The sequence below is a fragment of the Passer domesticus genome, chromosome 7, assembly GCF_036417665.1.
Source record: "Passer domesticus isolate bPasDom1 chromosome 7, bPasDom1.hap1, whole genome shotgun sequence".
NCBI classification, from domain to species: domain Eukaryota; kingdom Metazoa; phylum Chordata; class Aves; order Passeriformes; family Passeridae; genus Passer; species Passer domesticus.
The window spans coordinates 52,299,123-52,315,405 of NC_087480.1; the positions used below are offsets into that span (position 1 = coordinate 52,299,123).

Genomic DNA, 16,283 nt, shown 5'->3' on the forward strand with positions numbered 1-16,283 from the left:
TAACATTGGTAGACTTTGTGCCTTCTGTCTAACCATGGATGCTTTTGATCATTGGCAAACAGAAGATAGAAGTCATGCCAGAACAAATAAATTATTTATGTGTGGTTAAAAAAGAGAAAGAAGCTGTTCCTGCCCCTTTACAAATGCAGCATGCAGGTTCTGCAGAGCATTAGGTCCTAGCACTGTTTGGGCTTTTTTTCTTTCAGCCTTCACTTTTCCAGCACTACTGATTCTCCTTAATTAAAGAATAAACAAAAACACAGGTTAACTTAAAGGAGGATTTTTTTTAAAAACGGAATATCTGAAATATAAGCTCACAGTTGAGCTTAGTGGCTGTCAGTCTGCCTTTCCTTGGTGTTGTGGTTCCTTAGAAATGTGGTGCTGTCTTCCCCTTTACTCATTCAGGAACTTGACCTTTTCTTCATCCCTCCTCGTTAAAGCCAAAGACATACAAATCAGTTTGTTTATTTTTCTTTTTCTGAGATGTAGCTTTTTCTCTTCTACACATTTATGTATTAATTGCCTGGAAAGCAGCAGATAAGTAGGGAGCAGATTCTGGTTAAGATTCAATGTCTAAAATTGTCCCATAGCTACCTGGCATAACAACTGCAAGATGCTTTTTGAAGTTAGTGCTGCTTATGCTGAGTACTTCAGTGCTCATCCAAGAGGAGTAGCTGTGAAGTGGTCTCAGTATCAGGGACAAAATGGAATGGCTGGAAAACTTGGCTGGGGAGCTTCTGGCAGGCTAGCTCAGCCTTCAGAAATGCTTTGGGGTCACAGCTCTTCTTGTCAGGGAGGAAAGAACTGGAAATGTAACATTTTGTCACATAAGCCAGAGTCCCATAGGCACAAATATATATCACATTTTTGTGTGATTATAGATTCCTCTTTAAGAACAGTTTCTGGCAGAACGTTCGCTTCCTTTTGCTGTGCATGGTGACAAATTGTTGGAGATTTTATTGCTGTCTTTGTATGAGGAATTCAAACTTGAGAACTGGGAGAGATTTGTTTTGTACCTCACAATTATCGTGTCAAGCTTTTAGTCCATTTAGATGTCATTTGTGTTTTAGCAGGGTATGCCATTCAAACTGGAGATTGTGGGTGCTTGGCATTTCTCTCTCAAATTACACAGGTCATAAGTGTGTGCCATAAGCAGCCAAATTCCTCAACTTTTCAGGTGTCACGTGCAATGAGATTGCAATATATGTCTGTTCTGGAATCTGGGGTCGAGTAGAGAGGAAATGCTTAAAATTTGAAACTGAAAAATCAAAACTTTCACTTTCTGTGCCATTTTCTGAAGGAGCACAAACCTGGTTTGTGTCTGGAGCTGTGGCTGCCAGTGAAGCCATCCTGTCTTCAGACAGCTGTGACAGGCAAAACACAGCATCCCGTACCGAGCTGCTCAGTACATGCAGAGTTTTAACATCATTCAGGAACATTTGCTTTCTCTGTTTGACAAACTCCCATGCATTCCTTGGAATGTATTTTAGGTGCTCTGCAGAGAGCATTCCCATGGCCTGTTTGAGGCAAATCCCAATATTTCCTGAAGGGTCCTGTAATACGCCAGATGCAGTTCAGAGCTGAGACAGAACAGCCATGCTCCTGGAGAGTCTGGCAGACAGCATTTCCCTGTCACTGCTGGACACAGCTCTGGCTTGCTCTGATTTATTGAGGTGGCAAAGCGCATGAGCTTACAGTATTCATAATTTCTTAATATTTCCAAAACGGAATTACTTTCAAGATTTATGGGAGCAAAATATCTTCTAACTTGCTCCCTTTTTTTTCCCATATGGATATAATATTTCCCCAGAACAGTTCTTCCTCCTTCTTAAATGAAGCAAAAGTCTGAGTTAAAAGTCTGTTTCGCTAGCCCTGTATACAGGAGTGTTAAATATTACCAAATAATAGTAGCTAGTCTAAGGCTATTGTGGTTTTTTGCTAGAAAAATCCCTAAATTTACTTGTACAAATACAATAAAAAGGCCAATGATCATTTCACCCTTTCTTTGGAATCACTTTGGTGCCTTAGTTGTCACATGCAGAAACGATACCATAGGGCATTAGATCAGTCATGCCTTGAGCTTCAGCTGATTTTGGGGACTTCCCTGGGGTCCAGGGAGTCTTAGGAGGATCTGACTTCCCTCCTGCTTTTACCAGGCACCTTTTGTAAATGAAAATCTGCATTAGGGAGAGGCATTTCTTACTCCACATCAGACTACTGTAAATTGTCTTTTCCAGATGTATCACTTGCAAACAGGCCAGTTATTTGCATGTATAAATAACACCAGCTTCTGAATTATCCCTGACCTTATAGCCCATACCTTCTTTCTCATGCAGTGCTTTTGGGCAGATGAACTGAACTGGCAAAGGTTTCATTTCACTGTACCTCTTGAATCCTCTTGTTTCTTGAGAAGAGACTAAAACCTGCTCATATATGCATTGGGAGACTGCATGTCACAGCAGCAACCAGAGTAGCTTGGTGACCTTACAAAGCAGCCCCAAGGTGCTGGTGAGCCCCAGGCAATGCTGCCATCCCTCACTGCAGCTGCTGCATGGGGAGAACAGGGACCACTGTGTGGGACCTGGCTTCTGCTGGGAGTTCAAGGGGTGGCTGTAGAGGAAGGACTGTGAGCATCTGTGCTGTAGCCCTTCAGATTATAAAAGCTCTTGCATTGCATGACAGTCCTGCAAAGATTCCTTCTGTTGATGTTGGAAGGAGGTGGAGGTAAGTCCCTGGAGAACCCCTGGGAAACATAATCATTATATTTGATTTGTGAGAAAACACTGAACTAATTTGTCAGGTTATTGAAGTTTTTTGGATATTTTCAGAATAAATGTGTTACAGCTAATAAAGTATTGTTCTTCATTTGTTTTTAAATAGGCCTGTGGGGTGTTTTTACTTAAAAGCTTCAGAAGCTCTAACATACCTCCCCCACCTTTTCCCAGATAAAGTTGTATATATACTTTTGTATTCTGAGCTCTGGAAGAAACATTCCTTTCCTTCTAGATCAGCCATGTCATCTGTGCATCTTTCTTTTATGGTTATAGATGATCTTATTAAAGATTGCATGAGTGGATGTGAAGCAGTATGCATGGGTGAATCTGAGTCTTCTTGTTTTGTTAAATTCTCTTGGTCTCTTTCCCCTTTACATGGATTTCTGCATCTGTGATTTACTGGGCATCTATGATCTTCACTTTGATCAGTTTATAATTTAGATTTCATTCCATCCCTTCCTCACTGTGCTGCTATTTGAAATTGTTGCTCTGTACCTGGCTGTGGTATAGAGTAGATGAGTTTATCCTAAATCAGGTAGTTCCAAGGTTATCTGTCTGCAGTAAGAGTTGCATGTTGAGTACAGAAACAGCCTGAAGGGAGAGCTAAACCCATGGGTTACATCTGTCCTGCTGCCATGTGTAGGTTGGCCAAGCTGGATCTACTGCAGGGGCATGTACCTTGCTCTGTAGTGGAGGTGTTTTCTCTGACTCTGAACATGTAGTGCATTCCTTTTTGTGGTGGGATTGATTTTGATGCAGAACATCTCTGCTACTGTTTTGATATAATTGAATGAACAGATTTCTAATAGCATTAGCATACTTTCTAGTATACTTGATACACTCAGAAATGGTCCCATATGGAAGTTAATGTTTCTATATTTGCTAATTGTTTCCTTTTCTCTGGACACCGTAATAATAATTTCTAGAAGAGACACATTTTTACCAGCTGCTGTGTTTGTGTTTTGAGGGTATAATTAGGATAATGTATTTCCATAATGACATGGTTAAGAAGGACTAGGTCTCTCTTTTGTAAGAGATTCTGGATAGACCATAACTGTTTGGTTTGGCAGGAACCTCTCTTGAATCATTTATGTGTTAATGAATGCTGAAGAAGGCACTGAATTTCCATTTCCTTTCTCTGTAAACTACAAGCTGCTTCATGATCTCCTGAACTGTTTTCTTGCCTGTGTGGTGATAGCTGCTGTGTCTGTGCACGAGTGAGGCCAAAGCAGACTCCTCATACACTCACAGAGCACATAAACTGACTTGGGCTCACAAAGCTGGAAGTCAAACTGCCTAAACCCTGCTTGCAATTTATAATTTATTGTAGCTAAATTAAAAGCCAAACAGTACTGGGGCAATCTTAAATTGTTGAGTAGAAATGATTGCCAGGTTCACGACTTGAGTGCCCTTGTGGCACAAATTCTGGCAGGTTTGTTTCACTGCAGTCATCTTTGGGTAAATGTAAAATCTTCCACATTACTCTGTTACCAGTGACAGTGTAGAATCAGCATTTAGGTATGGATTCTCTCAACATTCCTGCAGAAGTTTATCCTTCCTAGTTCAGGAGTTAATTTCTTTCTCATTTTGGTTTTCTCAGGTTCTCAAAGCCGGCACCAATGTTCTTGGACGATTCCTTCAGGAAATGGGCACGTATCAGGGACTTTGTACCCCCCTTTGGAATTAAAGGACAAGGTATGAGAAAACTACAGCTGTTGGAGAAGAAGGTGGTCTGCAGATTCTTGCCCCATTTTCTTTTCTGTTTTGAAAACTCAGGTGGTCCTTTGGGCTCAGTTTATTTCCCCTGTTTGAGATAATTATTGTATATGTAGTGCTCAGAAATGCAGAAGGGTTTTTACAGCTGGACCGTGCACCTCGGAGGCTGGCCTTAGGGAAGATGGTTTAGTACATGTGGAGAGTCAGTGCAACAACAGCAATTTAGACCAATGACCACATTCTAGAAGAAACATTTTGACACTGGCTGCCAGAAGACCTTGTAGCAACTTTGCTGACCGCAGCAGAGGGTTCAAACTGGTTTAAAGAACCTTTAAGTCAGTAATTCTCTAAAGAACAGGAAAGATGCCTTGGGCTTGACCACTGATACAAATCTACATTTTCTTATCATAGAATTTTATAGTTGGTCTACTTATTTCCTTATATAACAAGTAAGAAAAGTATGTTCAGATGCTTTGGTGATAATTTTAATATGCCCTGTCCTCCAGCTGGAGTGAGGCAAAAGGGGCTGTGTCTCAGGTATGCTGTGGGAAAGCAGGAGTAGTGGCTGGTGGATGAGATGGGAGCCAGTAGCCCACCCAGAAGATGATCTGGTTTGGGGTGACAAGCTCCTACTTGTGCCACATGTGCAACCACAGCCTCTCTGTCCGAGTGGTGGTGGAGCAGAAGGCTTGTGCTCACTGCAGTGACTTGCTGCAGACTATCTGAGGTCCTGTGTATTTAATAAGTTTTTGTAGCATTGCATCAACTTGGAATTTTTTTTTCCACTAACAAACTCAAGATTACAGATAATCCTGTAGGAATTTAAATACCTGGTGGAGAAATAACTGCAGCCACAGAAAGCTTGGCTCTGTGTCTCTCCCTGGAAGCAGGTGTGGTAGTTGTGGAACAATCTCTGATCAAATCAAAGGCTCTGCTGACAAATTGCTTTTGGCTTGCATCAGTTCCCTTCTTTGTTTTGTCCATTCCTTGTCCAGTCAGTCTTTGCAGCTCAATAGGAAGCTAATTGCTGTCCTCTAAATCAGCCAGCAGAGTTTGCAGCAAAGAACTGACAGTGGCAGCACAAGTGGGAGGCTGCTGTGACCACAGGAGGGCTTGTCCCCTTCTAACCAGCACACAAGGTGTACAAAGCTAGGGCAAGATCCCTGGCGAGTGTGGAGGTGGGATTTGCAGGTTACATGTGATGTCAGCTAGACCTAATAAAAATCATTCCGTTAAACTGAATCCAAATGAAGAAATTCACCAAAAGAGAATGACAGAATGGCTCTGGCAGCCTTCTCTCTGGGTTTGTTGCCAGCTTGTATCACCACTGCAATGTTATGTAAATCTGGTGTTTTATATTGGATTTCCTCTGTTAAAAAGAGAAATGAGAAATTGCCATTATTTAAATGGCTGTGAGCTGAAGCCATGGGACGGAAACCGTTGAATAGGTTATTTTTTTAACACCCTCCTGGGACTGAATTTTGTGCCAAGTTTCAGTCTGGAGCAAGTTCTGTGTGTGGGAGGGTTGAATTATAAATCTGTGTAGCCCCGGATTTCTAATGGCCGTGCTGACAGGCTGTGAGTCCTAGCGATGCGAATGGCGCCCTTTCATGTTACACATCACTTGGAATTCTTGCATCAGTCTTTTCTGGCTGTCCCATGGGATGCTTTTGGGCTCAGACAACTGATTGGATGATGGAATCAGCACCTCATTAGGGCTTTCAGTCAGGGCAATCTAATGATATCCAAACAAATGATCCAGGCAGGCAGCGTGGAGCTCAGTCATGTGCTGGTGCAAGGTGAAGACTGTCAGGGCTGGGATGTGCATGGGAAAAGGAGTAGTCAGGGTGGCTGAGGAAGTGTAGAGAGATGTGGCTGTGTTGAAACAGACGGGGCAGGAGCTCTGCTCTGTGTGTTGGGCTGCCCCATGACACTGTCAGCTGGGATTTCCGACATGCGCCGCACTGGGAAAGGTGGTTGGGGTTTATAGACAGTAATAGATAGATGGTAATGGAAAGACCTTGCTGAGAACTGTGGTGAATATCACCTGCTGTTTTTAAGTCACTGTAATCTGTTCCAAGTGCAAAATGGCTTTTTGTTTGCTTGGGTCTTTTTGGGTTTTTTGGGTTTGCTTTTTTTTGTATTTGAAACACAGCTACAGGATGAGCTCACTTTCAGTGATGCTGCATGTTCCAAGGAACTTCTAGAAACTAATCTGTGGTAGCTTGAAAATGCTACGGTTATGAAACCAAGGTATTCTTAGTAGCTTGGGAGCCAATCCACCATTTCTACTTTCTTTCGTAAAAGTTTCTATTCTTACCTAAGTTTTGCTTTGCTTTGTCTCTGAAAAAAAGCTGAATTAAGTCCTTTTTAATCCATCACTTTGTGTTTGTTGGTCCAAGAAAGGACAGTTCCAAGATTGCAAGAATGAGTCTTGCAATATTTAGGGGAAAGCAGCTTTTGAGGAATATTGTCTTCTGGGCTGCACTAATTTGCAATAATGCGTCTCTATAAATTACACGTAAAAGAGTAGAAATGGCTCAGAAATGTTCAGGGCAGGACTACTGCTCTTTAAAGGTTATCATATCAAAGAGAAGGCAGTATGCTGATCATTTTGACGCAGTCCGTCAGAGATTTTCATTTTCTTTGATGAGAATGTGATTGTAAAGACAGCTCTCCTATCTCCAGATGCTTAAAAGTACTCAGTACAACATAGGAAGTTTAACAGTGCTTCTTTGTGAAAGATTTCTCGCTCCTTCACTCCAGTGGTTATTTTCTGATTTGGCCATCAGCCCAGGCAAGGAGGTTTTATGGACAGAGTGCTCCATTCTTGGCAAGAGCATTTGTGTAGAAGCCCTCAAGGTGAATATGGTCCTGAATATGAAAGTTTTTAGACTTTCCCTGAATGCTGCTGGTTGTGAAATGGATTGTTGCAGTAGGGATACTGCACATCCTGTGTCAGATGGGAAACTACTGCTATTGTCAGTTAACAGCTCTGTGATTACTTGCATTCTATGAAAGAGGCACAGAATAAGCAAGTGGCAACCCTGCTGCTTTCTGAGATGAGGCGTGTGGTATGAAGTCTTGTGCAAACTCTCTTTGAATAGTGGTTCTGAGAGTTCTCATCTAGTTATTAGAAATAGATGAAGAGGAACCTAAGAGCAGCTGTTGTACCTTTTTCTTAACCTGTCTTAGATGGGTAGAGTTTTAGTATATGTTGTAGTTGTTGACTGTTCACCAAAGATCTGGACCAAGGATTAGTCCTAATTACTTGATCACAATGCCCAGCAAACTGGGACAAAAGCAGAGGTGAGAGCTGTCAGAAATATTGGAGCTGATCCAGTAGGCTGAAGATGTTGTTGCATTCATCATAGGTGTCTGTAGCTCTTGTGGAAACTCTGGTTTCCTCCGTGTGCAGGGAACAGGAGAAATAATAGGTATGAAGAGTTGTGATTATGTTTTGACACCTTAAATGGTCACTACCAGTACCTAGTTTGGCCATTTATGTAACAGTGACTCTAGGTTTTGCCCAGTGACTTCTGCAGCTGGCTGTGAATTTATGAGATTATATTTCAGAATTTGGATCAATATTTTTAAATGAGGAACAGCCATGTTGACAAACAGGCCAGTGTCATGTTTGACTGGACTTACTTTTAGAAACTGAGCTTGTCTGCCACATCAAACTTGTTGTCCCCTACTGTGGGATTTGACAGACTCTGGAAACGGGATGGGCCACTCTAAGTGCTTGGAAACGATGACTCCATCTCTATTAATAAATAAAGTGGTTGTCCTGTGGTTGTGAACGCTGTTGAGCTCATTGTTCAAACAGATTCACTCCCTGCCCCCCACAAAAATAGAGTGGCTATGTCCAGGCTTCCTATCAAGAAAGGTCACTGGCCTGTATTAGCCTGTGAATGCGTGAGAATTGTAGAGGAGGATGTTTGTTGGCCCTGGTGAACACATCTGGGACTGTGCTAACACTTTATTTGTGTGGACTCGAGTAGGACCGTGTGGGCCCATGCCCTGCTACCAATTTGTTTGCTGGTGTGTTTATAGCCAAAGTGAGGAACATGATGAAATTGGTCAACTCTCACAGTTGTCAAGAAGATCAAACTGTAACAAGATGTTGGAACTCTAAAAGCTCGAAATGTCAAGGGTTCCTGTGGAGGACAGCTCCAGCTGCCGAGCACCCTCCTGTGTCCCAGGCTATTGTTTTGGCATTAACTTGGATGTTGGAGTTCCTCCCATGTTTCACCATTTGCATGGGTATAATTTGCTTGTAGGAATTCTTTCCCAGCACCCACCAAGTCTGTTGTTGCAACTTTTTTCAGTGAAGAGCAGGGAGGCTGCAGCAATCTTGAGCTCTTAAGTCACGTGGAGTTTTTTTAAATCTAAATTTAAATTTCTTCTTTTGGATTTGCACCTTTTTCTAGCAGTGCTTCTCTCAGTGTAGTTATGGAGGTATGAATATGCCCATGCTGTCCACGAAGTTGCAGAGATTCTCTAGCATGTGCACTGCTCTTAGGGTTAAATTTGTCAATGAAGAAGCAATGGAAAAATTGTTTATAGTGTTAGTAAGATTATTAATCCCAGAGGGCCTCCTCCCCAAATTTACCTCTGTAGCTAAAGCAAAAGGAAAGAGTTATTTGGAGAAGGGCAGCAAACAAGACTGGAGAAATACCTGACTATTAATAGAATTTCTCAGTACATGTGGTTTGCAGAATATAAAAGGTTTTCAGAAGAAAGAGTAGCTAGTATCTGGCATTCTCTCTGTGTAATGAGGACGGGAGAGTTGCTGCAGTTTTTTGGTTTTTTAACTTAACTGAAAACATATGGCAAAGCATACACTAAAAAACTAAACAGACGTGATCAATGTAATATTTCTTCCATGCATTTAGTCAGTCACTGTGTCACTGCTTAGCAGCAATTATAGGTCTTCACTTCCACCTTTGTTCCTGCTCAGTTGTTTTAGGCAGAGAGGCTGCTTTGTTGGCCCTGAATCACTATGTCTTTGAAGGTGATAGTTATTTCTTAGGGAGTGATTCTGTTGTCATCATCTCAGAATTTCCCTCCCATCAAGACACTAGGAAGCAACTTCTTCCCTGGAGTGATAAGCGAATATTAAGAACATGTTTGAAATGTTACAGTTTTATCAAATGTAATATGATCTACTGGCCAGGAGACTTTGTATTTTCACTTGATACTGGAGGGATGTCTGGAACTGGTGATACATTCAGTGACAAAGGAATTAAGTCTTTGTCCAGACCACCAATGTTAATGGATGTATTGTGCAATGATTAACTGTTCTTGTACTTGGTTTTATTTGGATGTTTTCTTTTGTGTCAGTGCTCCTGAGAAAAGCCATGGTTCAGTGCTGCTCAGCAGTTGTTCAGTAGTCTCATGGGGCAGAGGTCTTTCATCTCCAGTGAAAATTTTGAGTTTTCAGCCTGCAGAAGTTGGCATATTACAATGTTATTGGGAGAAAATCTTCTCTCTTTTCTTGCATTGCTTTTTCTTTTCCATTGGCTTTCTTGGCATGAGCAATACTTAATCTCTGAGAAAACATATGCAGTTGGACATGACAATTTACAGCTGATTCAAGGAAAAAAACATTAGAAAAGTAAGCCTTTTCTAACCTAATCTTCCCTCTCTTTGTAGAGACTGGAGTACCACATGCAGTCATCTTGCCTGCATTTGACTAGGTCTGAATGAGGCATTTTATGCTTTAATTCTCCAACTTTATCCTCATTTTGTTAGTGGTATTCTGTTGTACAGATGATTTTGTTACTATAAGCATTCTTTTGTTCTTCATGTCTTATTCCTCTAACAAAAAAGCAGAAGCACAAGCATGTATAGCTATTATTTCTGTTCAGAGTTGGTATTAACAAGATTGTTGTTTCTTCCTGAGTTGGAGGCACATTTCTGAACTAGATTCCAGTAGAATTTTGCATTTGACCAAAATTGGTAATAGTTGCCATTATCACGTGGGAATATAGATATAAAAATGTTGATGTTTCCCCAGGGAATTTAGCAGATTTTATAGCCTAAAGAAATTAAATTAGTGGTTTGAAGGGGAAAACAAGTTGAAAGTTTCAGAAGAGGTAGAGGGTTGACTTTTCATTACTGAACAGAACTTCTAAAGGGAAGTTATGTTGTGACTTTTGAAATTAAATCCCTTCTCATACTTGAGCTATCATGATGAAAGTACAACAGTGCAGTCCCTTATTTCAATCAAAACTGATGCTTTGCTGTTGAGTGTGCCTAAAAAATATTCCTGCTCCCAAGTCATTGAGAAGGGAGGTGCAAGCCCTAAGTCTTCAGTTAATTGGATGACTCCATATTGGAGTTCTTCACAGAAGTCTTGAATTGCAATGGAAACACGGATATGATATTATTCCTCTTTTCTGTCTCCTGAAGAGAAGAGCAGATAGTCTCTGGCTGTTGTGTTTTGAAGTGCCATTTATTAATGCTTCTGCAAGGGTCAGAAGAATTAGGAATCACTGAAGTAGTTACTGAATTTTTTGGCCTTGAAGATATTGCCTGGCCACCTGTGAAGGGTCATCAAAAATGTAGAGCCCTCTATAACAACTGTATTTATTTTCCTGCTTGTCTTTAACCAGCACACTGTGAATCTTTCAAGGACTGTTTTCATTTGGCGTGAATTTGCCTCTTTCTATGGACTTTTTTACTTCCTGTGCATTGAACTCGAGTTTAGATCAAAATTGTTAATGCATGGTTATTGCAAAATGTTGCCCATTTTTTTTCATACTTGTTTTTTAAATTAATGTTCCAACTTTCCAAGCCCTGGGATTATGTTGGGAACTAAGCTTGTATTCTGACAAAACAAACTCTTGGTTGTGAAGAAAAGCTTGGAAAAAAAAAATCCCCAAAGGCTCCAAAGCGACAATGTCAATGTTATGTATTTTATTTATATCTGGTTATAAAAATAGGCCTTAAGGGCTTTAATGAAGCATACATTTAATGCATGCCAGGTTCTTCTAAAATTGGTAGGGAGGATACCATGCACATTCAGTCTTTTTTTTTCTTTTGGTTTGTGTCTAGGCAACAGTATATGCCTCTTGTCTTAATGCCATTAAAAATCATTAATGGAGATCTTATGAGGCGTGGCGGTTTTAAGTCCTGTTGTTAATGAAGTGTATGTCCAGTAAACCACCTAAACCTGGTACAGCTAGTGACCTCAAGAAACCACTCTCTTATATTTACACATGAGTTTTGATCAGGGGACAGATTCCTCAGTTTGTAGTTAGCTGGTTTTGAGAGCCAGTTCACATGTTTGCAATGCACTGCTAAATGCTGGAATTCTTCATAGCTGCTTTGTCCTGCATTGACCTCCTAAGGTCAGCTGATCAATAATAAAAAGAAGTGGTGCAGGGCATTTCAGACACGTTGTGATACATGTTGTAACCACTGGATTCCCAGCTTCACAAAGGTATGAAAATGTTGTCTGTCTACAGCTGGACACAGTGTTTTTGGAAGAGAGAATAGAACATGTGGTGAGACTTGGGTCCATGGCCTTGTGCTGGGCACCAAGGTGGAAAATCACAGCATGGCTCAGGCTGGCAGGGACCACACTGGGTCATCTGATCCCACCTCCCTGCTCAAGCAGCCTCATCTCCAATCACACTGCACAGGATTGTGTGCAGATGGCTCTGGGATATCCCCAGTGAGGGGATCCCACACCCCCTCTGGACAGCCTGCCCCAGTGCTCGGTCACCTGCACAGTAAAGTTCTTCCTTATGTTCAGAGGGAACTTCCTGGGAATCAGTTTCTGCCTGTTTCCTCTTGTACCACTGCTTGGCACCACTGAGCAGGGCCTGGTCCATCCTCTGACACCTCCCTTCAGAGACTGACAGACACTGGTGAGGTTCCCTCTCAATTGTCTCTCTCAATTGAGGCTGAAGAGGCCCAGCTCCCTCAGCATTCCCTCATAAGGGAGATGCTCCAGACCCTTCATCACCTCTGTTGCCCTCCACTGGACCTGCTACAGGAGCTCCATGTCCCTCTTGTCCTGAGGAGCCCAGGACTGGACAGAGCTCTCCAGATGTGCCTCACTAGGGTTAAGTAGAGTGGAAGAATCACCTCCCTTGACCTGCTGTAAAGATCATTCCTCAAAAGATGTGAAAACTTTTCTGTTAAAGGTCATTCCTCAGCTTCCATATGGAGCAAGACCTTAAGGTAAAAAAATGCTGAAGGAGGAATTTTATACAGAGCTGAACTTTTGGGTAGTGTATTGAAGAGAAGTGTATGCACTGGCTTGTGCTAAGAAATTGTTTGTAAATACTGTGATTTGTTTAATCCATAGCATTGGTAGTGTTTAGTTTACTCTCCCCACAAAGCTGACACACACGTGGCATTCTGTTATTGGGACAGGGACCCATGTGCAGAGTCTCCTGGCAGACTTTACAGAATGTCAGACAACCTCACTTGAGTCAGTCTATTCCCAAAAGCTGGAACTGATGCCCTGGACCTGCAGAAGTGCTGGCTGGAGGGGTGGCAGCTGGGTGACCAGCAGTGGAGATGGGCACTGGCCATGGCTCCCAGGGCAGACACAGAGCACTGCAGCAGCGTGGTGTCCCCTGACCCCGAGGCAGGGCATTCACACACTTACTGCTGCCAGCAGGGGCAGGTAGGTGTGCTGGGTTTGGAGGAAGGTGGCTGGCATACACAACTTGAAAAATTACAGCCTCTTCTCTTGGCCACTTGAGAGTGCACAAACATCCCAGTTTGCCTGCTTTCAAGGCAGGCAGAAGGTAGACCCTGAGATGCCTGCCATAAGCCCTGTGGACTGGAAAGTCCTCCCGTATTTTTTTTTGGTGATAGAAGCAAGAAGTTTCTGCATTAAAAACAACAATTTTAAGTGTTGTTGACATTCACAGTGAAGGTCTCCTCCATTCCTTCACATAAATAACAGAGAAAAAGGCTAGAATTGAGACTTAGGCTGTTTCTCACTGTGTGGTCACTGTCTGCCTAATTTCTAACTATTTAGTTTTTCCAAATGTCTGAAAATTTCAGGGTCAACCTGAAGTCAATATGTACTTGTGTTCAAACAAATCATGCAGTACCAAGCTGGCTTTTGAATCTTCTGATATTGTAAGGCAAAGTTGATAGAATATGTCAAGATAACTCAGGATTCTTAGATAAATGTAGTTGACTCCTCCTCTAGATGGGAGAAAAATGTGCAGAGGCTTCTTGCTTTGTTTTTATAGTAAGAGTGCATGCATAGTGGTTGATAGATGAATGGGTTAAATAATCTCCCACTCTCCCCAGTGATCTAAATTCTCCATGACAAAAAAAATATATATGTATAAAATAAACAGGCTATGGCTGCACAAAACTGCAATAGGTTGCTTGCCCTGCTGTTGTGTTCATGTGGACAACTTAGCCTTTCTTTTGTCCTTGCAAAATTTTTTGCAGTCATTGACTTCCAGGCAGTGGCTGTGCACAAATCCTGTTACTTGAAGCAGGAAGGAATTTCTCTTTGTAGTATTTGTTATGTGTACTTGCACCCATTATTTTCCCTCAGTACATAGGTGTCTAAGGCAGGCTGTGCTCATCACCTCTTCAGTTTCTTACCCTGGAGAGAGCATGTCTCATCAATTGATTTTACATAATGCACCTGCTTTCCTGGTGCCCAAATTTCTTTAGTCACAGCCTGGAGGTGATATCAGATACCTGTGATAGTAGCCTTTGCAGTGGTGATTGCAAGTGATGCTCCACCTTGCCCCAGCTGTATTAAAAGATCCTGCCAGTGGTTCTGTATTGTTCCTAACTGCTTTGTGGTCTTGTGCAAGGTTGCAGGTCAGCCACAGCAGCATCTGGTCTTTCAAACCTTCTCCCAGGAAAATACAGTAACTGGAGATGGTCTTGTCTTTTCATCCTCGTGCCAGCTTCAAGGTGCAAGTGTCCACCTTAGCAACAATGCAGTAGAGTTCTGGCTCAACCAGAAAGATCTAGTGCCTGTCCCCTGCCCCAGCCTTTAGCTTTTCCTGGCTTGTAGCTCCTGCTCCTGGCTTCCAAAAAGAGGGCTAGACCAGATGAACTTGGTGCCACCTTAATTTCTGCTGTGGGTGAGCACTTGACAGTGAATTACTTGGTCTTTTATTGAGCTTAATTTAGCAGTTTTGGATAGTAACACTGAGATCTGTGCAACATCCAAAAGTTTTGGATGCCATGTGTTGTTGGACTGTGGAGTCTGCTGAAGAGCTATTTTCTATTTGTCCCTTCATAATCTGTACTGAATGCTCAATATTGTTGTTTGTTTTGTTTTTGTTTGGGAAGCACCTCCATTCCAAATGCTGCCATATCCACTCCTAAAGCAGTTTGATTTCATTCCTGAGCATTCACTAAGAAGGCATTGCTAATTATCTTGCAAGATGAGTAAACCAGAATCATTTGAGTGCATCACTCAACTGTATTCTTTTAATGTTTTTTCTAAAATAGTCCATGGGATGGTCTCCAAGTAGTGCAGGGTGTAACTTCTGGGTGGTAGAGCAAACCTGGCATAACAAAAGCTTGGTAGATGGGAGGTTGCAGCCCTTGACATGCAATCCTTTGATGTCTTCTTTGAGAATGTGGGAAAACAATGTCAGTAAAGTATGCTGTCCAGCAAAAGCCAAGGTGTAAAGCAGGCCAAGGAGAGGACTGTGGCATGATGCCATTAGAGGTCACAGCAACCTACAGCTGTTAGGGCAGATTTAGGGGAATAGCATTCTGTTGGAGGGAAAGCCTGCTGCCTATGCATCAGAAGAAATTCCTGAGATGAAGGAAAACTAAACACCATTATTTTGTTATCAAAGTTGCTTTTGCCCTCATAAGTTGTCTCTTCCCTTGCTCCACTCCAAACTATGATCTGAAGGTAATCACACTCCCCAGCTTGTAAGGGAGTGTGCTCCCTTGGCAGGTCGCAGGTTGTGCTGGTGCTGTCAGTGGTGCCATATCAAAAACTTCCCCGAATCTCAAAGTAATTGTCAGAGTTTGCTGTTTATCACCTTCGTGTGTCTGGCCAGCTTGTTGTCAGGTTCAAAGCTCTTTGGCACGCGGGCTGCCTTGAGCTCCTGTGTTTATCCCACACATTTGTCCTGTTGCTGCTGAGGAAAGAGGCAGTGAAGAAAAATAGAATTCTTCATGTGAAAGGGTCTCCCCTAATCGGATTGCAGTAATTAGTGTCTGTCAGGAAAGCTGTTTAAGTTTGAGGTGAAAAATCACTTATTGTCAGTTTTCTTAATGTTTCTCTACTGTTTTTAGTCTTTTGTAAAGAAATGAGACTTATTTGTTCATTTTGGCTGCTGTTTCCTAAGAACTTTTGAACTAGTTGACAGATATATTTAAGGATATTAGAGTTATGTGTAATCTCCCAAGCAAAGATGGAAGGGAACTAATCATTCACAATCTTTTCCAGTATAGATGAAGCTCAAAATTGCAAAGGGAAGTGATTGAATGTCCATATGGATCAAGGAGGATTCTGAGCTCATGGAATAGAAATCATTGCAAGTTACCAGATATAAAGAAGCTATATCTGACATATAAAATCCCTGATTTGAAAACAGTTAAATAGCAGAAGAGAATTTCAAGGAAATACATCTGTTTGCTTTGGTTTTGTTTTGCTCTTAGGCATCTGCTTAAGACCACAGTTAGGGTCAGGATTTGGAAGCAGATGGACTTTTTATCAAACCCAGTACAGACATTCTGAAGTTACTGGTACATTTGTAAATACAGCATAGCCAGAGCCTTACTGCTTCTTGGCCCTGGTTGGGTCATGGTGAAGGAGTTTGG

At 41.9% G+C, this 16,283-nt stretch overlaps 1 protein-coding gene across 12 annotated transcripts in view; it reads left to right on the forward strand.

Moving 5' to 3' along the window:
• ST3GAL3 (ST3 beta-galactoside alpha-2,3-sialyltransferase 3) overlaps nt 1-16,283 on the forward strand; it is a 188,563-nt gene that overhangs the window by 113,946 nt on the left and 58,334 nt on the right. For all 12 annotated transcript variants that reach the window (XM_064428649.1, XM_064428647.1, XM_064428648.1 and 9 more), the window contains one exon: nt 4,375-4,469. In XM_064428649.1, the coding sequence (XP_064284719.1) occupies nt 4,375-4,469 (95 nt within the window). The remainder of the gene's footprint in view (nt 1-4,374; nt 4,470-16,283) is intronic.